Genomic DNA, 22,870 nt, shown 5'->3' with positions numbered 1-22,870 from the left:
TTGAAGAAGAGCAGGTAAGTTACAGAAAATCAGGCAGATATGACATTCCCAGAAAAATTTAGTAAATACCATTTTAAAAAATAACACAGGTCTCTGATAAAACTATTAGAAATAAATTCTTGCCACCACTTCCTTTGATCCATCTGTTTTACCACTATATACAGAGCTCTCCACCCCCTAATCCACCTAAAGTGTGGAGACCTAATTCAGTGCACAGAGAACTTGAGAGCTTCCACTGATGACACCACTGGTCTATGTGAAAATATCATGTTTATCCCATTTTTGGATTTCTGATACTGTAATCATGGTGGGAGGGCACATAGCGGTGGGCCTTAACTTGCTGTTTGAAACTGCTTGATTAAAATACATTCAGTGCTATGATAAATGGCAGACTTTATCAGGGAAGTTCAGCCCTAATCAGTACCTGAAATCTGTAATCATCCCATCTAGCTATCACATAATTCTGTTTTCCACCTTTAGCTTCGTGGAGGTCACCGTTTTTAATATTTTTAAGTGGCTGTTTACTTGTCAAGTGCGTGGTAACCTCTTTTCTTCAGTCAGAAACTGTTACTCGGTGCTCCCTCTGGTGGGGGATGAGGCCATGTGTGGCTGTTGGCACTGAAATAGCAGGGGATGCTGAGAAACCTCCGCCTCAGCCTTTCCTGGTACTCCTGCCTCTTCCCTGGAACACTGGAATGTGAGGCTTTTTCCTCTCTTGGAAGTAGCAAAAGAAGTACAAATCTTAATGTTTTTAAAAAAGGTGTTGCCACACATTCTGTGTCCCTAATTGTTGCTCTGTGTATTTAGGTTTGTTGAAACATTTCACAGGTACTCTTGGAGGTAATAGTCTTCTGTTTGTATTAAGTGAGCAGGCAGATGCACAGCATAATGATTCACTGTGCCTGGAATATCTGGTCATCCTGTTTTTTAGGGATTTTTCCTGCTAAAATAGAATTTGTAGTTAATGTATATTATTGCATATCCCTCAAAACAGTTTATATCTGAATGTTGGTGCTCACAGTCCTCAGATGTTTGCTTTTTCCACGTAGGAGATACAACAACGACATGGACTGGCCAACTCTATCTCCTCTTACCTTATCAAACCTGTCCAAAGGATAACAAAATACCAGCTTCTTTTAAAGGTCAGTATTAATTCAGAGTTCTTCATCTGATTCTGCTGTTCTTAAGAAGGCAAAGTTCTTGCTGAAATCAGGAGGGTTGTTTTACTCTGCTCTCCAAGACTCCAGCATCCTGGGCAGCCTCAAATACTGCTGCAAAATTTCAACTGAAAATGAAAGAAGGCATAAACAAGCAACTTTTTGTCCCGATTTCTGTAAATCAAAAAAAGATACCTGTCTACTAATGTTTACTTAGAAAATATAATTTGCATTTCCAGGGTAAAAAAGTAATTCATGCCCATATGGATGCATTTTTGTAATGGTTTCTACACCAAATTTTGGCAAGCTGTTAGCTATGTTGATGGTATTAAGTACTGTAAATTAGAAAATAATTTAATATATTTATTTATATATAAAACTATAAAATATCTATGAGACATATAAATATACATGAATATATATGTGTATCAGTAAATATATACACATAGTGGTGGTACTTGTAGAGCTGTTGCACAAAGAGTTGTTATTTGTAATGTTGCCTGAAAATGTCAAGTAAATAGTAGCTGTTAAAATAAGCACAACTTTTGGAACCCTGTAGTTAGAGCTTTCACTCAGTGGACAAATGTCTTCTCAAGTGAGCAGCAGTGTTCTTGGACTGTGCTGGTTCTCTGTTAGGTGGCAATGCTTGTTTTGTTATAGCAGCCTACCAAAGCACTGTAACTGATCTGTGTCTCCTCTTTTTACTTGAGAACAGCCATGCATGATTGCTTTTGAAATTTCTGAAAAACATTAGAGGCTATTTCAGGTCAGGTGGGTGGTAACAAATCTGTCCTTTTTGACTGAAACTTATTATCTGTTTTCCACTTGCAAAGAGTTGCAACTTAAGTTATAATTACAGAAATACTCTAGGCTGTGCTGTTTCAGAAATTCAGAGGTATTAATTCCAACAATTATTATTATTATTTTTAATATTAATATGCCTTAGCCTGCTACATTATGGAAGTGGTGGGATAGATTGGTTTCACCAGTGTTTGCAGAGCCACATGTCTTTGCTGCATAGCAAAATGGATGTGTCTGGTGGTTGCTGGGTTTCTGGGTTGCCTTTCCTTTCTTTTTCTGTAAGAAGAGAGATGTAAAGCGTGGTAGGATTAAGACCCTAAATGATGGACGAATGATTGATGAAACATTTTACAGTTCTGAAAGCTTCGCTTCTTTGCCTGAATGGTATTGAAGCTGCTCCTCTTCTGTGCCTCTGAGAGATAATTTAGTTACTCTCACTGTTCTGTGGAGTTGTCATGCAAAATTTAGGTGTGATTGTGTAGTGTTTTGCCGTGAAGGTGGTATTGGCAGTTAAATAAAAATAATGTAATGATAATAATAGTAGAAGTCACATGGCTTTCCCTTTAAAAAGGGGAAAAGGAATTTAACCTGAGGGAATGAATTAAGCGGGTCTTCTGAATAACAGAAGGAACATAATATGCCCTTTTGGTTACGTAACCTACATTTTATCTTGATACTGTTCAAATGCTTAAAGGCTGTGAGGAAATTTGAATATCAGCTCAGGTGCTGTTATGTTAAATCTGTGGGATGTTGAATGAGCAGAGAACTGTATGCCCTAAATTCTACTACAACACCTCAGCATGTTCAATTCTCAAACTTCTGTCCATTAGTTAATGGTTGTTTGTATTGAAAAGTTGTGTCTGTAGGTTGCTTTTAACTGTAAACACTATAGAATAGGGTAATTCATGGAATACTTAGAATAAAACGATGTAAATTCTCTTTATCAGCAGTTGTACAGAGCAGGTGTTTGGTGCAGTGGAGCAATGACTGACATGGGAGGCAAGAGGGGTCCCTTTGTGCTGCCCTGCTTTCCACAGTCTTCATGAATTGGCAGCTGCATTTTTCTGGGCCTTGATGTGGCACAGCGTCTGATAACTGTGTCTGTGCTTATCAAAAAAAGTTTTGTTCTTAACATAACTTTTGAAGATTTCTTATTAAGCAGATAATCCTGTTTAAATTAGAAGTGGTTAACTGATAGCTTGGGCTGCTTCTTGAAGAACTCATCAGGCTAGAAACAAAATACGCTGTCATGTCACTGGTAGCGTAAGAAGTTCAAAAAGATTTTAAATGTCAAAAATGATTTTTGGTTTGTTAGAAGTACTCTTTGCTTGTCTGTCATATTAGTGTAGAGATAAGTGATAGAGAGTCCTCTTGTCTGCTTGTCTTTTGCAGGAGCTGCTCACATGCTGTGAAGAAGGTAAAGGTGAGATTAAGGATGGCCTGGAGGTGATGCTTAGTGTGCCAAAGCGAGCCAATGATGCCATGCACCTCAGCATGCTGGAAGGTAGGATTCAAGCTGCCTTTCCAATTTCATTTGTGTGCTGCAGATTAACTTTGTTTTGTGAACACGTTCTTTTCTCTGTGTTTGTATTTTTCATACCATTTTGGTAGGGCTATATAAGATGTAAACTTATTTAGGAAAATTAATTGTTACAGACAGCTAGTACAGTTTTGTTAATTTTTTTAACTGTTCTTTCACCTTGATCTGTAGCTGTGCCACTGCAGATTTGAAAAACATGTAGGCTAATGAAGTAGTCCACTACTCACCCAAAATGCAATAGGTAATTGGTCAGATATGCTGGCTTTGGCTACGTTTTCCAACCAGTATCCTTAGCTTCTTTGTATGAGACACATAAGTGTGTCACATTGGTGATTTTGCTGATTTATGTATCAAATAATTGTCTCCCGGAAGTTTGTCTTTTTCACATCTGTTTGTTGCCTGTTCCATAACAGACTTCTGGTTGAAATGAAATTTATCTTCTGGCAGCAAAATGTCAGCATAAGCCAATTTAGCCCAAGCCTAAGCCAGTATAATCATGTTCATGGCAGACAGTGGAGGTTGGATGTAATGCATCTATGTGCTTAGAACAACTTTCTGCCAAAATCTGTTTTGCAATTGGCACGTTATCATGTTTTAATGGTGCAATCATACATTTAGTAATAAAAGTGTTTTTCTTGGGCATTTAAATTTTTTTGAGAGAAAAGCAGGGCCCTCTTACCCTACAGTTGCTGAATAAATACTTTTAAGTGCTTCTAGTCAATATGCCTTTTCTTCCCCTCTGCCTTCTGGTAGTAGCATGCAGCTTGTTGTGGAATTTCCAGTGTTGTGCTAGTTACTGTAAAATTTGCCTCGGTTTGACATGTGATCCTTGATCATGTGAATGCTCCAAATCACCTCTGTTCCTTGATTTCAAACAATAGGGATGTTGGTCAGTTTACAGGATCAGTTCCAAATGCTTGTTCAGGAGGTGGTCTTAGTGTAAAAGCTGACCAGCTTTGGTAATAATCTTTTAACACTGGGAATGTGACTCTGGAGAATATCCTAATCTTTTACATAAGTTGGTTTTACAGCAAATGGTGTGTGTATTGTTGAGTCATCCCATGTTGGACAAATATAGTGAGTGAGCACACTTCCTCTTTATGTCTCTGGAGAATTTTGATGGAACTTGCCTCTGATCCTCTCCATACTGTTGCCCTGTTTAGATCATGAGAGCTGGCAAGCAGTTATCTATTTAAAACACATTTTGATACCACTCAGGAGAGTATGGTAGACAATTTTTGTTATCCTTCAACTCAAAGCTGTGTATTAAACTGGGATAACATGATACCACTAAAATGGAAGTAAAAGTGTTGGTATTCTCAATCTTCATCTTTTTTTCATTATGTCTCAATATAAGTGATCCAGCTGGTAATTACTTTATTGTGGATTGATTCTGGCATGACCAATGGCAGGCTGATCATATGCCAACAGCTCCAAGCTGCCATGATTTTTCATCCCCAGTTGGAACACATTTCTGTGCTCATTGCCTACATGGTAGAGGTGTACATCCAGAAAAGGTGGCACTTGGGAGCTTGCCTCTCTCAGAAGAACCTGATGTGCTCTGTGTCCTTGCAAGTTGCTTACTTTCTACAGTGGCAGAATGCTCATAAGAGAAATCATTTTCATCACAGAAGAGGTTACCAGAAGCTGACAAAGATAGATCCATCATTTGTTGGTAAAATACTGCCAGAGGAGCTGATTAAGTTCTTAACAGTTGGATGTCTAAATTTAGAATTAGATTTGAGCTGCAGTTATGTGTAGTATATTGCAGTGTTCAAGTCTTGTTTTTAGTATTGTTTTCTTGGAATCCCATCTTTTGGAAGTTGTATTGGGGAAAAAAATCATACAGTTTAATGAACAAAAGCTGTGCTTTTTATGTTCCTTGTATTACCAACTTTTCATGGTTAATCTTTCCTTTCACTCTGTTCTTAGGCTTTGATGAAAATATAGAATCTCAGGGAGAGCTCATCCTTCAAGAATCCTTCCAAGTGTGGGACCCAAAAACACTAATTCGAAAGGGAAGAGAGAGGCACCTTTTCCTTTTTGAGATGTCCCTGGTTTTCAGTAAAGAAGTAAAGGACTCGAGCGGAAGGAGCAAATACATTTACAAGAGCAAACTGTTTGTAAGTATGGGAGAACAACTGATCATATTTACAAAACTGGCTAGATTAGGCTTCAGCTAAGCTCAGGTGATTTAAGCATGCCTGAAGAACTTGAACAACTCTTACAGAGCACTGAAAGAACAGCCTTGGAATGTATAGACTGAATCTTGCAACTTTGGTGCTTTGTCTTGTTTTTTTGAGGTGAAAGGATAGGCTCAAAGCATCTACTGAAGGGTACATGTCAGTCTTGGTGTGTCAGGTCAAATGAAAATCGTTATTGGGCTGGACTGGTTTTGACTTAATTGTGTGCTGATTGCTGATTCTTTAATGCTTATTTGTATAAAGCAGAAGGATGGAAGGAGTTGATAAGCTGCCTTTGTCTGTCTTGTTTACAATTGCTGTTGTAGTAATAGTCACACTAAGGATTCGTTTTAGTGGATATTGTACACATACTGATTGGGGAAGGCAAGAACTTTGTTTTGGAAAAGTTCATTCCAGAATGTTTGCTGAGACCAGTAGTCCTACAATAAAATTCTCTAAATAGAATTACAGTACTTATAGTCTACTGTAAGATGGATGAAAGGATGAAAAGGTGGAAATGTTTGTCTTCCCATCTAAAAAAAAAAAAAAAAGAAAGAAAAAACCCCCTAAAACCTCCACTCTTGCTTTCCTTATCTGTAGCATGTATGCTTTACAAAATGTGACTCTGGAATTCACATCCTTACCTTCCTGTCCTGTTGCACGACTTGGGTGAGAGCAGTACTCACACTCCATAAACTAAGGTAGCCAAGTGGCAAGACAGTCTCCCATGGCTTGCTCTGCATCTCTCGAGGGCAAGATTAGCATTTACACCAAATAGGTCAGAGCAAGCACTTGAAATTACTTTCCTTCTCAGAATCACTCTCTAGAAATCATTATTCTTGTATTGATCCTTTTGGGATATATGACTAAGTCTAGATGGTGTAAATACTGAGTCTTTTCTCCATGCTTCTGCTGCTTTTCCTTCATTCATTCCTTCTTCCCACTTCTGTGTCGAAACCGGTAAAACAGGTTGGTTAAAAAAACCCTTATTTTTTTCCATATCTTTCTTTGCATATTCTGTCACTTCATTTCCAACACTTGCTTTCCTTCCCGATACAAAATAGCTAGCAGGTAACACAGCTGCAGCAGTTTGTTGATCACACCCTTCTTTGGTGCTCTCAAGAACCCCAACCACAGAAAAATACTGGTATACTGGAGAATATCAATAGCTGCCAAGGGATTATGTGGGAGAGGGGATAGAACTGAAAAATCAGTCCTGTAAACTTGTCATGTCAGTTCCTCTGGCAGGAATTCAGTAATAGCCTTATGTCCTAGAGAAGCTGATGGAAATCTTGAAGACTCTCACTGTACCTGATTTTTAAAACACAAGGATTCTTTTTGTTGTCATATTCTGTCTGGCAAAATATCCTGTAGTGCAGTGTACTACTATAGCAGCTCTTATAATTTGATCTTTAGAAAAGGCATGTGTTGAAACCATGCATGTTGATTTGAGCTAAAGATCTTTTTTGTATGCTCTCCTGTGACTTAGCTCTGGAAGGTGGCTCTACAAAAATAAGGTCCTTCTCTTTGCTTCGGGCCTGATGACCATCAGGATTTCCCCAACACAGGATACTCAATGGCATGATATATGTAGGTGGCAGAATGTGTTAATGAACTCTTTGGCAAGAGATTGTGTCCAAAAGCAAATGCCTAAGGAGGGCTGTGGGAACAAGGCAAGCAGGTGTTACTTTGACAGAACACTCTCCCAGTCATCGGTAACTGGTGTTTGGGAGCTTCCTCACCTCAGTGTGGTTTCCATGCATCCAGTAACCCACAATGATCTCTGTCCTGTGAGCCTGTCCTGGAGCCCCATGCAGACTTGCAGCATTGCCAGTGTCCTTTGCAGAGAGCCATGTTGCTCAACTGCTTATTGGGCACAGGCAGTTGTGTGGAAGGGTGGATGTGCTGGGTTGGGGTTATTTTAGTAGGAAAAAAACCCAAAAAAGCTTTCACCCACCAAAACCAAAAAAACCCAAGTTGGCATCCAAGTGAGTTCAAGAAAAAAAATACCTTTACTCAGGTACTGGGTATCCAGCATCTCTTGTGTTGAACTGTATATGGGCTAATGATGATGTGTATGAGGGGAAAAATTCAGCTTCTAATCACGTGAGATTACTTAGCAGCTGTTGGGGAGTGAGAGTTCTTTTAGTTTGAGCTGTATTTCTTAGTTTGTAATTTTTTTTGGAGCAGAGCCTGTATGAATTGTTTAAAGTGGAAGCCAATTCACATGAGTGAGATGTTGCTCCAGTCAGAAGGTGAAAACATTTTGGATGATAATTAGCTATTAAGGTCTGACTTTGGAACATTCCCAAAGACTGATTGTTCGTGTATCACAAAATTCTCCAGTGAAACTGCATTTCTGAATTATTTCATCTGTTTCAGAGGGAAGGAAACACACTAGGAAAGGCTCATTTGACAGAAAAGAGACCAGAGTTTTAGAAGATATCAAAAGAATTCTTAAGCATATCTTATCTGAGAGAAAGCATAAAAATCAGTAAACAGTGAGTGTTCTCCAATGGAAATGAACAAGGAGAGAAGCCAAAACTTACTTTCTGCCAAGCATCTTCTTTAGAGTTATAAAGCTTTTACTGTCAAGTCCAAAAACTAAAATAAGCATTTTGGTATTCAGATTATAAGTGTTACTGTTTATTGTCACTTTATAGAAAAGACTGTTAAGCTTGCAGTTCTTCCTTTTTTGAAGAGACCTCACCACTGCCACCAGAATAAAGGATTCTTTCTAGCATATGAGTTAGCCTTAAGCTTCTGAAAATCTCTTTAAATAGCAGTGCTCAATTTCTTAGAATATTAGCATGCCTTTGTGGCTTCTGAGAAAAAATGCCATATGGGCCTAACAAATTTTTCTTCATTCCAGACTTCTGAACTGGGTGTCACAGAACATGTAGAAGGAGATCCCTGCAAGTTTGCTCTATGGGTTGGAAGGACACCAACTTCAGACAACAAAATTGTTCTCAAGGTAATTTTAGCAGATGTGCTTTTAGTCTGTAGCAAGTCTTCTAGTTGTTGTTGATCTTTGTTGGGAAAGCAACAAGTGATTTCCTGCTTTGACAGGGACAGCTGCTGACAGATAATTTTCTTTGTGTGCAGAGGTGGTGGCATATATATATATATATCTAACTCCTGTGGCCTGAGAGCAGAGAGGAATCTTTGTAGCCTACTGACTGATTAAACAAACCTGCTTTCACTAATCATAGTAGGGAGAGGGTTGATCCATGGATTTCTATAAGCTTGAAGACTTCAGCCATTAGCTGACAGGGCAGCTGGTGCCACAAGGAAATGGTGATGTCAGTGTTACCTTTCACACTCAAGTTGTCACTGCTTGTTGGCGATGCTGTTTTTTGTGACCCGTATTTTTATGCAGAAAACAAACACTGCAAAAGATTTTTATGTCTTTCTGTGGGCTACAAGGTTTTCTGAAGCTACTTGCCTTTGGATAAAAGTGCATGCAATGCCTATAAATTTTGTGTCTGGGCAAGTTACAGGTGTCACTAGTGCTCTTTGGCTCGCTAGGAGAATGGCTAAATCAATTTTTCCTGTCGTTATGGTATGTAACCTGGGACTCTTTCTCAACTGAAAATCCATTTTTGTAATGCCATAAGCAGCTAATGGGTAATTTGGCATATCTTGAGGAGCTGTGTTGAGCTGAAACAAAGTTCATCTTCCCATTTATAGGTTAATACACTTACTATTAAACTTGTTTGTGGTTTCACATATACTCACAGTGAACACTCGGTAATGTCACTTAAAAATGGCCTCTCCAATTTACATGTCAATACTCAAATTTATATCTTTCCCTTGTGAATTACAGACTAAGAAAAGCTTACATTAGCTTTCTGTTATCAGCCAAGGAATGCAAGGAAATTAAATGTAACATTAATAAATACTAGATTTTCTTTCAGTCTTAATGTTCCCATAATTTCACAGACAGTGCTTTGCAGCCTGAAATGATCCTCCCAGGATAGAGCAGAATAAGAGGTTTTAATTAAGAGCTCTCTGCATAAGATCACTTTAAGGTGTTTCTGTTCTGTGCTTTACTTAGTGCATAGAATATTTAGAAAACTTCTATGATACATCAAGCTCTTCTACAATTTTGTGGACTTTGTTTGTTTGTTTGTTTCTGAACGTTGGAAACAAGCACTTCCTTAGCTCATTAATATTAGAAGTAAATTCCATGAAAAACTAAATAAAAGGTTTTAAAAAGGTCATGTTTAGATTCTCTTCCTAAATGTTTTTGTTTGTAAAAGAAAACAAAATTCTTTTTCCTACCTGTCCATCTGTTCCTACAATTTTCTTCATCTGTTTAGAATTCCTGGTTATTATATATTTATAATATATTAAATATTTATAACATATTTGAAGCCGGTTATTTCAGGAGACAGTAATTAAGAGAAGTAGGAAATTACATATGATAATTTCTTCAGATCTACAATAATATTTATATTTAGTAGCATTTCAGGTGCAGGGTTAAATTGGACTAAACAATCATATTAGAAGTCGGGCAGGTGGATATCAAGTAATTTCTGGAGCATTTAAAAAAACAGATGTGTTGCAAGCAGTTATTAAAATGCAATCCCTAAATTAGCTTTCTGCCTCGAGATATGTACCAAAAAGCGGGAAGAGTAATACATGAAATGTGTTGTGGAAGTATATGTGTTGCCGTAAATGTTAACTTTTTTGCCATTAATAGTATATTATTATATCAAGTTAGAATTGACCTAAATATGGGGTGAGTTTACAATACTAGTATTCAAGGTGTTATTACTGGAATTCTTAAAGTAAATCAGTCCACCCTGTCTCACATGAGATGCATACAGGACCTTACTCTTCAAGTTACAAAAGTAAACTCTGAATTTAGCTTAAAATGTTTTTCAAATGAACAATATTAATGATGTTGAGAAGTGTAAAGTAGTGTTGGCGATTCAAGATGAAGACAGCCAGCTAGAATTTCCTTTTCTGCGTTCAGATGTTCAAAAATTTTTCACAAAGTCATTCTTTATGCCTTCCTCTTTGTGTTTATTAGCTGACTGTATGTGTGGATCTTCTCAGCCATAGTGGTCCATTGTGGGGGTTTTGTTTCTTTTGCATATCAAAGGCATCCAGTATAGAGAATAAACAGGACTGGATCAAACACATCCGGGAAGTGATACAAGAAAGGACTATTCATCTGAAAGGAGCATTGAAAGAGCCCATCCACATTCCCAAAACTGCACCAACAACAAAACAGAAAGGAAGAAGGTAAGTAGTATTTCAAATAATCAGAGATCTCTATGTACACAACAGTGCTCTTTCCTCTGTAGTGTTGAATTTCGAATGACTTTCAGTGGATTGGACAAAAGCAAGAGTCGTTTTGTCCAGCTTTATCTTATCATTAATCTACAGTTTCCTGCAATGCTGAATTTGTTCAGATTTCTGCTCTGAACAGTCCCTGACTTGTGTAAATGAGCCATTACAGAAGGGATTTGGAACTGCAGTTCAGGATAGCTGTACATTTTAGATTTTTGCAATTCTGTGTGTGTTATTCAGGTCCTTGGTTTTCCTTTCATGAAGCTTGAAATGTGTGACCAAGTGTCCTGCTTGCTAGCTTTGGCTAAGTGACTCTGCAAGTTTCTTGCCATAGTTCTGGCTCACTGGTTGCCTTAATTGTACATTATACAGACCTTGAGCAAATGAATCCCTTCTCTTACAGCAGAGAACAGAGTATTAAGTACTGAGTATTTGATTCTTGCATCAGTTAGTTTGTCTGTTGCTACACTAGGAGTGTCTAACTTCTTTAACTAACATGTTACAAACACAGTACTATTCTTGTAATGAAAACTGAATTCTTTGCAGAGATGGTGAGGACCTGGACAGTCAGGGAGATGGCAGCAGCCAGCCCGACACTATTTCAATTGCCTCACGAACCTCCCAGAACACTCTAGACAGCGACAAGGTAAGTTTTCCAGGAGTTGCTCTGTGCTGAGAGCACGTGATTCGTCCCTTAGTATGAATTAGCACCCAAGATTAGTACTTTCAGAGAAGAGGTGTGGAAATACTCAACCTCTAAAACTGTCTGCAGTAGAGAAAATACCTTGATACCATGAGAGAGCTGGAATGATTGTTTAAATCTAATAGGTTTATGTTCGTTCCAGTATGAAACCATTTTGGTCCCCTCTGTTCTGCAGTTTGCTCAGATTTGACCCAGTTTAAAATGAAAGTTTTAATTTCCATAAAATTTGATAGTGATGCACAGTATTTTTCTTGATGTTAGTCTCAGCCTTCCTGAAAGCATACCATCTGCTTTTCATGTTGGCTTGAGCCTGGTGATTGCCACACACAGTTACTGTTGTGAAGGAAAAGTACTCTCCAGTGTTTATGGGTTAGAGAGTAGGTGTTCGCTTTCTGCATGGAAGCTGATGGAATCATCCAGAGGTAACCCACAAAACTGTCATTTTGTACTAGGGCTGGTGTTTCCTTTCCTCCATCTCTGCCTATAGATTCTGGCTGGGTTATACCATAAGGATACACAGCCAGAGTTTCCCCTGGGTGGAAGATAAGTAAGTGTCAAAAGAATAAAAATGTTTATGAAATGTGTGTGTTACTTGGATTTGAAACAAGATTTTTGGCAAGTGAGAACTGTTAAGACCTTGGAGGGAGGTAGAGATGGATAATTAAAGTTTATCAAACAGAAGAATAAATTAAAACACTGAAGATGCCTAGCAAATTACTTGAAAGTTTGGTTGGGGATTTCTGGTCTTTTACCTCCTTGGGTAAAACTGTTCTGATGAGCCATTCGAACTACACAGATAAATAACAAGTATTCTTCAGGGTAGCTAAGTGAATAGGTTCTCAGAATAACATTTTGATCATTCCCATCATCACCTAAACTCAGTGAGTTTCCTGTATTTTCACATGTCACTCAAACTCTATAGTTTGATTTTTTCCATGTAGAGAAGCAGACAGAAGGAGGGAAATATTAGGTGCTTAGGTTGCTCTTGTATTTGTCAAAAACAGCCTATGTTTTGACCTTGTGGATTTGTTCTGAGGTTGGTCTGTACTTTTGGTGGTGGCTTCTTCTAAAGATACTTGTGAGAAAAACAGGTGCTTAGAGGAAGAAGATCTCTTTTGATGACTTTTGTTTTGCTGTCTTATTCTTAGCATTCTTACTTAACTATTTAGGGATTTACAAAAATTGAGTTTTGTATGCTAGCAGACGGTTCTTAAGAGCAGAGTTTAGGTAACCTGCCACACTCAGAAGCAAGACATGCTGTCTCTGATTCCCCTGCTTGTTGGCTGAGACATCAGGCTCTGTGTGTGCAGGTTGGAGGTGATGCAGTCCATCCCTGCCTGCAGAGCCATCGCCCTTCTGCAGTGGTTTGAGATGCACTGTTCCCGAGGGTGACTAGCGCGGGTTGTCTCCCGATGCCCTTCACAGTCACATTTCATGCGTCATGTGAGAATTGCTGAGAAAGGTGGCCAAGTAAAATGCCCTCAGGATTGTTTTCCAGTCTGACATGAGGAGGAGTCTTACCAACAACCTGTTCAACAGGAGTTCTAAGTTAAAAGGAGGAGGAATGGAAGAAAGGAGAAATGGAAAACATTTTTCTGTATTTTCCTGACAAATTCAATTTTAAGTGTGATTAGTGACTGTAGTGTTGTTTTTAATGTATTTTTGAGTTCTTACATTTGTGTGTAAAATTTTTGTTAGACTTTTCTTTGCCAAGAAAAGTAAGCTGAAGACTCCCGGGGAGTTACATGTACTATGTAGTGTATGTTCAAGGAAGAAATTTACCATTGTGCACTTCTAAAAAGTGTGTGAATTAGCAGGGTAGCTTTGTTTAATGCTTCTATTATATGGTTTAATTTGCTAAATACATTGAGAAATTCGTTAATCTGTTTAAAAATACAAAATAAAAATTATTAAGGAACAGTAACAGGAAGGTGGCCAGTGAAATCTGCAGGGTGTCTTAACACTTGCTGAGTCTGAAGCAATCTCTCACTTTGGATGTTGAAAATTCATTAGCTGCAATTCATTTGGGATTTAAAATCGACTCTGTTTTCTTAGCCTAGAAGCTTGAAGTGTGTGTGAATGTCTTACAGAAATGGAGTAAAACAGTTGTACAGATTTTAAGTGCTGTTAATGTGGTTAGCCAGGGGAAGCAGTGGAACGCTTTGGTCAAATCTGGAGCATGTACCTAACTGAGATGGGATTCCAAATCAAGAAACATTAAAAATATCAAGCAATTTAAAATAGTATTAATTAATTGGTAGAAGTGTTTACTGCTGTATTATTTATTAAGCTCTTGCTGAACTTTTTTTCTGTTCACATGTATCCATAATCAAGGTTAAGAAAAGACAACAAATATCAAACATGTCATATTAATCAACAGCCAAGTAAAACCATTCTTTTACTTCTGCCAATTATATGTTCAGACAGTTCATTATTTTAAAATAAATGTTTTGGTTAGAAGTTTTAAACTGTTATACAGGGGGAATATCAAGAATGAAGTCTTTTATCCAAATGTCAATATTCTTTCTCACCTCCTCAGAGGTTAACACTTTGAAAGAGCTGAAAATCCTTAACCTTGATAGTAAGTGGTTGAATATTGTCCAGATGAACTTCTTTCCTTGCATCCTGTTTTCTGACATAATTGGAGTTGCCATAACAACAAATAACTTCATGATTAGCTTTTTTCTTCTCCACCCTTGCTTTTTAGGCTAGAATTGTAGCTTCTCATTGTTGGCTGCACTGTTGCAATGCTGCTTTTCAGTAATGACTGGGATGATGCAATAGACCATATGTTTATAAAGCTGACATTGACATCCTTCCCAGCTTCATGTCGTCTGAAAACAGTGTTGGAAGGCAGAATTAGAATTCAGAATAATCTTGGCAATGGGAAAAATTAACAGGCAAAATACTGTGCAATTTACTAGGAACACATTTGCGCTTATATGAATAAGTGGAAATAGGTAAATACTAATGAAAACAACGAGAACCTTGAAGAGTTTTTGAGAGGATGATTGAGAAGCTACAGAGGCTCACAAGATGTTTATTATTTAACAGTGTGATACAGCTGGGAGGGCAAGGGAAGAAGCAATATATTGGCTTACATATATTGGTAGAAATGGGATGTTGAGCTGCAGGACACAAAGTCCTCATTCTTGACTCAGAACTCGTAAAGCTTTCATTAGATACTGCATCCAGTTTTGAGTACAGAATTTTAGAAAATCAGTGGTCCATTGGAAGAGCTCCAAGGGAAAGAAGAAAGATTGATTAGAAGTCTACTAAACCTAACTTACAGAGCAAGGTAAAGAATTGGGACTAACAAGTTTAAAGGAAAAAAAAGGCAGGAGGAAGGACTTCAGGTCTTCAAGTGTGTAAAAAGCTACCACAAAGAGTTACTAAATGTTCTTTTACCTATACTTTAAGTGGATGGGATGTGATCAAAGGACTTATTTTTAAAAAAAGATTGCAATAATACTTTTTATGAGTATGAAAATGTGAAACCCTAGAGCAGAGTAATTGTGAAGGCTGGGGAATCTCCATAACTGGAGTTCTTCAAGGACAGTTTGGATAAATGTTAAGGATTCACACAGATGTGGTTGATCATGCTCTAGAGGAAGGCAATGAAGTGGATTAAGTGATTTAAGATCCCTTTCCAGCCTTTTTTTATTATCATGGGGTGTATCTTCATATGGCAAGACATGCTAAATACATCAGTAGCACTGACCCATCCCGAAATATTGGAAGGTATAATGGAATCCAGAGTGAAATACAGAGTTTTTGAGAGACAGATTTCTACTCCATCAAAGCATCTCAGTTTTCTGCATGAGTGCTCTTATTGTACCCTTCTCAGTAAATATTTTGCCCTTCACAGTATTCCTTCTATTCATGTTCTGTAGACGAGTAGCCAGCATTTTAGGTGGCTAATGGATAAAAGAGATTCTTGGACCATTCATTTGGCCTTTCATCAGCCTCATCTGATTTTTAACATTGTCTTTTGAACTTGATCCAGTGCATAGGAAATTAAATAGGGAGGCTGAAGGAAACAATGTAGGTCTGATAGGATTTTTTCATGCTTCTATTCAGTGATCTGGTAGAAATGTTTTGGTATCTGAGAAGATGAGAGGCTTTTAGAAGAAGAGCTGGAAGAGCTGTCATTGATTGCTCTCCTAAATAGTAGAAATCATGCAAGCTGCTGTGGGTGGTCAGTACAGCACTATTTTATTTTTAAGAAATTGTCTTTTGTGCCTAGCTGGTAACACTTTATATTACTGTCTATGTGAAGTTGTATTTCATTTTCATGCTTCTTTAAGCTTGTCTGTAGTTCTTTGAAAAACAGAAAAAGGACCGAAGCAGCAGCAGACAACCAAGTATTTAATTCTGCCAGCTGAGTCTCCGGAAGAGAAAAGGCTTCCATCAGTAGAAAAAAGTGTTAGTAAAAAAGCAGACATGGCTCTCAGTGCCATGAGTCAGAGTCAGAAACCAAGTCTGGACAGCTACTTGGTCAAATCAAAATGCTATTTATTTGAGGCAGAACTTTTGTGCTGTCCCATTTCTTTTCTCCCACAGTGTACTTGTTTCCATTTTAAAAGGGGATTAATGATTTTCATGCTTGAAATAATTGAGAAATCTTGTTAGCTTCTCTTTGCTTTCCTTTCTTCTTAATGTAAAATTACCATGGAAAACTAAATTTCATTTGCAGTCCTGAGAGGTGTTATATGGCCTGATGTAAAGGCTCTTGAATATCTGGTCAGTCATGATGTTCACAGACAGTGGTGGCAGATGGTGTGTTAGTGTGGTGATTGCGTGTTCGTGTCGCTTGTTTTTTTCTCTCTACAAGCGACGGTGACTAAAAGGCCTTAGAGAGGTGAACATGGATGGTTAACATTAATTTCGGCAACTGCAAGGCACTGTGTCCCATGATAAGCTGTTTAATTAAACCTTGTGCCTTTTTTAATCTGCATTTCTGTTTCTGTCTGGCTTTTGTTTCTCATCTCTCCTCTGTCTCTCCAGTTTCCATGTTTCAGACATAGCATCATTTATTTTTATCATGCATGATTAATTCAGTTTACATAAAGGGTTTCTTGAGATGGCTGGATAAAGTATATAAAGCCTTTGTTCAGCCTAAATTTGGATTTAGATGGTTTGTAACTCTTTTCCCTTCAGTGCAAATCAGTCTCCCAATTTCTGCTGTGCCTCTTGCTCTTCCCTCCAGCTAGCCTGGAGAGCCTTGCCAAAGCTGTCCAACAACAGCTGTTGAACAACACACTTAATCAGACACTCCCTGCTGTCCAACTGCATTTAATCAGTGTGAAAGATGAAACTGCTCTCAGAAAGTGTGCTATGGAGAGAAATCAAGCAATGAAACAGAGGAAAGACGTGTTTCCTAACCACTACTGTAGTAGGCAGAAAGAAGGGAAGTTAATCCAAAGGAAGGGAAAATTGGTAAATGCTTTTTTTTGCTCAGCTCTCCAAAGTGCCATGTGTGTATGCTGGGTACAGAAATCATTGGTTTTGGTGTCTTAGGCAGTAGTGGAAAAGTTCTGCACTAAGTTGCATGTAACAGCATAGGTGCATGTTTGAGGATGGTGTGGATCTAACAACTCTGTGCAAGAAGAGTCTTACACACTGTACTGAAGTGTGAATGAGTATTGGATTTCAGTGGAATATTGAACAGCTAGGGTATCTGATTCCCACACTGATAGACTAGGATTTTATTGTACTTTAATAGTATCTGACATGGCCACTGACAGCCTTCATTTGCTTTTTCCTTTAGCTTAATGTTATATAAAATGCTTAGAGAACATAAAATCTGAGATCGTACCTTGTGTTTTATTAGGGAAGGAGAAAAAAGAACATCTGTATTACCAAAACATGTGGCCATTGCACCAGTCACAAAATATACTTTAATCTCTATTTGTAGGAAGTGAAGGGTCAGGAAAGCAAAAAAAGCACCAAAGATATACTCCTGTAGGTATTTAGGAGGAAACATAAGGACTAGATGCAGTATCTGGAAAGTGTCAGCTTGTTACTATGCTTGCACTGGATGGGATACGGACCTCCTGAGAAAAATTTGGTCTGCCCCGGACACCTTGTGAAGTCGTACTTCATCAGCTTTTTTGTTAGCCCCCATCAGGCATACAGATGGTTTCAATTGTTTCTGAGTTGGTCTGACAAGGGCTGTAACATAAATCAATACCAGAAAACAAGGGAAAGCTCTTTACTTTTTCCCCTTTGCATAGCTTTGCATGGACTAAAAAAGAGAGTGTAAGGGAGCAGGAAATACTTTAATGAGGGAGGAGGTAACATGTTTTGAAGATGTACCTCCCCTGTAATTTGCTTATTGGGGCTGTCCGAAGAGACAGGGTAGAAGGAAGCAATGTGATTAATTTTTAGCCTGGATCTAAACGGGTACAACTTGATTTATCTTCCTTAAACACTAGATGTATGAGGGTTTTCTGCCCTTCTTGGCCCCAGCATTCCCTGAAGAAAACTTCTCCTCCTTTGTGAGCACACACAAGCAATGATAGCCAGTGAGATTAGCAGGCAGATAGGATGGGAAAGCTCTGGAGTTACTGCAGCCCATCTGCTAGGAGTTATGTTCTGTCATTTGTTGCAGACTTGAGGAAGAGAGGGTTGGAATTGTTCTTTGATTCTTACTGGGATTTTGCTGGTTTTGTCATTTGCTCTGAAATACTTGCTTGATAACAAATAGCATTTTCCTAGAAAAGTTTCTGTCCAGCATTTCTGTTCCAGGCTTGTAACGAACACTAATAAATAAGAAACAATGCAGTCTCTTATCTCCTTTTTCTGAAGCTCATGGGATATAGCTGGCAGCCATGAAACAGTCAAAACCAACATGGAAGGAGCTGTGCAGTGTGCTGGTGTGGCACTTGATTCTAGACGTGATGCAGCTGGAACTCTCACAAAATTCCTTTGTCAGTGTAGGGCATTGCAGGATTGCCCCACTGAGCTGAAGGAATTTGGTTCAAAATTACTGAATTCACAGAAGCTGAATACCAGCTGAGATTTGGTATGAGTGTTGCACCGAAGCAGCCAGAGCTATAGAAGTACTCACACATGAAAAACTGAAGTAGCCTGGAATGCCATTGCCGTAAGGAAAAAGGAATTCCAGGACTGCTTGCTTAAGTTGAATGGATGCTTTGGCACTGAAAAATCTTGGGAACTTTGCAAAGTTCTGATAGTAATTTTCATTTCACATCAAAGCAGATGAAACAATCAAAGAGAGGAAACTAAAGCTTAGGCAAAGTTATTCAAATGAAGTGTTTTGAAGAGGGGGAGGAAACCCCTAAGCTTGCATGCTTTTAATTCAAGTTTGTGTAGTTTTATTTGGGGAACCAACAAAAATGTGAAAGTTGTAAGCTGTGTGAATTTTCTATTAAATAGTTAAGTATTTGGGAATGTTATGTGAAGAACTTTATGCTGACTTTTATAATTGTGTATGGTGTGTCCTGGATGATTTTGTGTCCTCTGTGTATAAACTGTGAGTAGGGTAGGAATAAGGCAATAAGTTCATTTGAAAAAACTCCCTCCTTCTGTCTTGAATTTGCAAGATAACAAAGCTCATGAGTGACTCTATTTAGTAATAGCTGACCTTTTTTTTGCTAATTATCACACATAAAATATATTCAGAAGCGACTGCTACTTCAGCTTTTGGGATAAGGAGCAGTCTAGCAAGAAAAACTGCTTAAATCCTCCGCCCAGCACTGTCACAACCAGTGTGCTTTGAACAGTAGGTAGAGACAAGCAGAGTTAGAAATCTGTTCTAAAACGCCAGAACTGCCTGATTTTGAAACAATCTCTTCTTGATGTGGAAAGTCCCAGAAGCCTGCTATCTCATCCAAAATATGAATCCTGCCAGCAGTCCTAAATAGGTAAAGGTGCGTGACGGTTTGATAACGAGCATTCATCTGGCTTCTCCTTGTTTTGTCCCCTCACAGTTGTCTGGTGGGTGCGAGCTGACGGTGGTAATCCACGACTTCACTGCCTGCAACAGTAATGAGCTGACAATCCGCCGTGGGCAGACAGTGGAGGTCCTGGAGAGGCCCCATGACAAGCCCGACTGGTGTCTGGTCCGAACCACAGACCGGTCCCCAGCTGCGGAAGGCCTGGTCCCCTGTGGGTCCCTCTGCATCGCTCACTCTCGCAGCAGTATGGAGATGGAGGGCATTTTTAACCACAAAGGTAAGGAATGATGGGCACAAAGCCTAGTCATCAGCAGTGTGAGTTTTGGGTAATGGAGAGTACTGTGCAAATGGCAGCTTCGGTGTTCGTGTGCTGCCTTGTTTTCCGCAACCACGCTGTCTATTCCAAGAATAAGCAGTTGGCAGTTCTCAGCATTAAGTGGCTGAAGATAGGGAAGAGGTTTAAGCAAATTATATCTTAGTGAAGAGTTATGTATCACATTAGATCAAGCTGCAGTGATAGGAAAATCTGTACCTGAGACGTGCTGAAAGTGGGGAGGGAAGAAAATCTCCAGCATGGATTATCCATGGTTCCTGAGAAACCCTGCAGTAAGAAGTGTTGACAACATCAGGTTCATCAATGGAAAAGGTAAATACACTCATTCCTATGCCCTGGCAAAGGAATTGTTCGTTTGGACGTCTGTATTTTACTTAACTGAGCTTTTTGGAGTAGCATTGGCACACTCATCCCTTTTTCCCAAAGCATCTCTGAAATCTTACTTTGGTTTTTTTTCAGATGCATGAAAGAATATTCCCCTGAAGGGTGCAAGAAAAATCTGATGATTTTTTGAAAGGTTTTAGGGTTTTAGTGTGCTGTAATCTTTTGACTCTCTAAACTACCCAGGCTCAAAGAGTAGATTTTTATTAGAGAAAATGCTTGCTTGCTTCATTTGCAGCTACTTGAGTTTGCAGGCTGTGAACAGGAAGAAATGTGAACTTATAAAAAAATATAGGAGGAAAAAACCAGAAAAATAGTTCATCAGATGGCATTTTGTCACATGTGCATTTCAAAGAGTTTGTTATTGCAGGTAACAAGACTATCAGACAAGTGATGCTGGGAAAAATTTGTCTTCCAAAACACAAAATTCTGGTTTTAGAAAGTTTTCCATAAATATAACCACAATTTTTTCAATTATTCAGTCCATTCCAGCTATTACAATTTTTCCCATGTTTTTTTAAGACACTGTATAAATATGCTTGACTAAAACAGGAGTGAGTCTGTGTTTCTTACATTAGGGTCAGGCACAGCAGGAACTTCCTGAATGCAGGGTGATTAGGGGCTGGGGGGGAGTTTGAAGGATTGAGCTGTATAGTTGTAGTAGTCTTTTGTCATTTTGTGTCATATAATAAATTGGATAGGGAAAGCTTGCAGATATTCTGATGATAAAATTGGAAAATGTAGTTGGGTAACGCTGAAACTTTTATTCTTGGGCTAGGGGGTGAAATCTGGATTTTTTTTTAACAACACTCACAGTATTGATAAATCTAATTTCCTTTGGCGCTAAGGGACTTCACATTTGAATGCAGAGAATTTTATTAGGAGAGGCAGATTGTACTGGACTATATATGTATGTATTTATATATTATATGAAATACATTGAGCCTGTCAGAATCCTGAGGGACAGACAGAGCTGGTTTTGTGTTTGAGAAGGTACTTTTATTAATCAAACCAGTGGATGTGACCTGTAATGCTTTTTTTCTTCAGCATTTGTTTAGGGAAAGTGGGGCAGAGCACTTCAAAGATACTTTACTTTGTTTAACATGGTGCTTTGAAGTAAAGAGCATTAATTAATTATATTAATCACGGACACTGAAGAAGAAGAGAAAGCCATTGCTAGAATGAGCATAATTTGCAGGGTTGAATGCAGCCTCAGAAGTGCCTTCTGTCCCTGCCACAGGCTTCCTGCGGGATGTTGTGGTATGCCATCCTAATCCCAACTGATAAGAAGCAGCTGCTAATTGTTTATTCCCACATTGCTGGGTGTCAGGCTTTAGGAGATGGATGTTTAATTTGTAAAGTTTGCCTTGCTGTGTGACTGAAGTGAGTGTGAACTGTCTTGAACATGCAAGCTGTTACATAATGTTAAGTAATCTGGGGAGGAAAAAAAAAGCGTAGACAAGACACTTGAAACTACTGGATATGTTTCACTTTGGTCCCTACCTCATCCTTCTGTTGCTTGAAAGAGATTGATAGTGTTCAGTTCACTGAGGGATTATAAAAATTAAGCAAAACCAGTGGAGTGCTTTGATTTTATTTTTCCCCCATAGTGAAGTGTACCTCAGACAATCCCACAAACCAATTATTCATTCTCAAGTGCTGCATTTGATTAAATAAAGCATCGGGGAACATGCTAATCAGAAGAATGGAAAAACAATTACATGATCTTCTCAGAGTTGTTCACTGTGGGTATTGATTGAGGTATGAATTCCTAAAAAACAAAACAAATCCTTTAACAAAGAACAAGTGAGTGACTTACATAATTTTAAGTCAGTCCATGTTCTTGGGTGCATAATTTTTCATGTACTTCCTAGATTTCTAGTACTTAATCTTATACCTTCAGTCTTTATAATACAGATTTTCTTTTCCTTTTTTGACAGTAATTCAGTAAAACTTCCAGAGTTTTTGAGAGATTCAACAAATTAGGATTTTGAGGTCTGAAAATACACGTCCTATGTGAGGCTCACAGTGTGAGCATCAAGTTGGAGTAATTCTGTACCGTTCATGAGAATTCATTAAGACATGAGTCTAAGACATGAGTTGGGAGAGGCTGAGGGAAAGATAGGGTTTATGTGTTGCGGGGGAAAGGAGGAGGTGATCACCATCAGAAGTGGTGGGGTTTGCTACTTGGATGTAGAGCGCTTAGCCTATACAGATGGCTTGCCGAAGAGTTTTGCACTCCTTTCAGTATCTACAGTCCCTACAGTTTTGATCTTTTCAACAGTGTTTATCAGTAGCACCCCTTGCCAGCAAAACAAGTTGGAAAGTCACAGCATATCAGAGGTGAAATGAGCTTCAAAGTTTTGAAATGGCGAACCTCTTGTAATTGACAGCTGGTTCTTATGGTGTGTCAAACCACATTTCATCATTGAGTACAGAAATGTTGGGTGATACTTAATGCCTTAAATAATCTGAAATTATTACCCAAAGTAGGAAAACATGCAAGATTACTAAAGCAGAAAATATGTTCAGTGGAGCCTAGTTCTAA

At 38.5% G+C, this 22,870-nt stretch overlaps 1 protein-coding gene across 5 annotated transcripts in view; it reads left to right on the top strand.

The window, feature by feature from the left end:
• Positions 1-22,870, top strand: part of TRIO (trio Rho guanine nucleotide exchange factor) — a 248,096-nt gene that overhangs the window by 158,927 nt on the left and 66,299 nt on the right. For all 5 annotated transcript variants that reach the window (XM_048311675.1, XM_048311683.1, XM_048311700.1 and 2 more), the window contains exons 28-34: positions 1,050-1,142; positions 3,351-3,462; positions 5,431-5,621; positions 8,554-8,655; positions 10,792-10,934; positions 11,529-11,628; positions 19,641-19,884. In XM_048311675.1, the coding sequence (XP_048167632.1) occupies positions 1,050-1,142; positions 3,351-3,462; positions 5,431-5,621; positions 8,554-8,655; positions 10,792-10,934; positions 11,529-11,628; positions 19,641-19,884 (985 nt within the window). The remainder of the gene's footprint in view (positions 1-1,049; positions 1,143-3,350; positions 3,463-5,430; positions 5,622-8,553; positions 8,656-10,791; positions 10,935-11,528; positions 11,629-19,640; positions 19,885-22,870) is intronic.

This window comes from Corvus hawaiiensis, chromosome 1 (genome assembly GCF_020740725.1).
Source record: "Corvus hawaiiensis isolate bCorHaw1 chromosome 1, bCorHaw1.pri.cur, whole genome shotgun sequence".
Classification (NCBI taxonomy): Eukaryota; Metazoa; Chordata; class Aves; order Passeriformes; family Corvidae; genus Corvus; species Corvus hawaiiensis.
The sequence above is the reverse complement of the archived record's forward strand: the minus strand, read 5'-3'. Positions and strand labels throughout refer to the sequence as shown.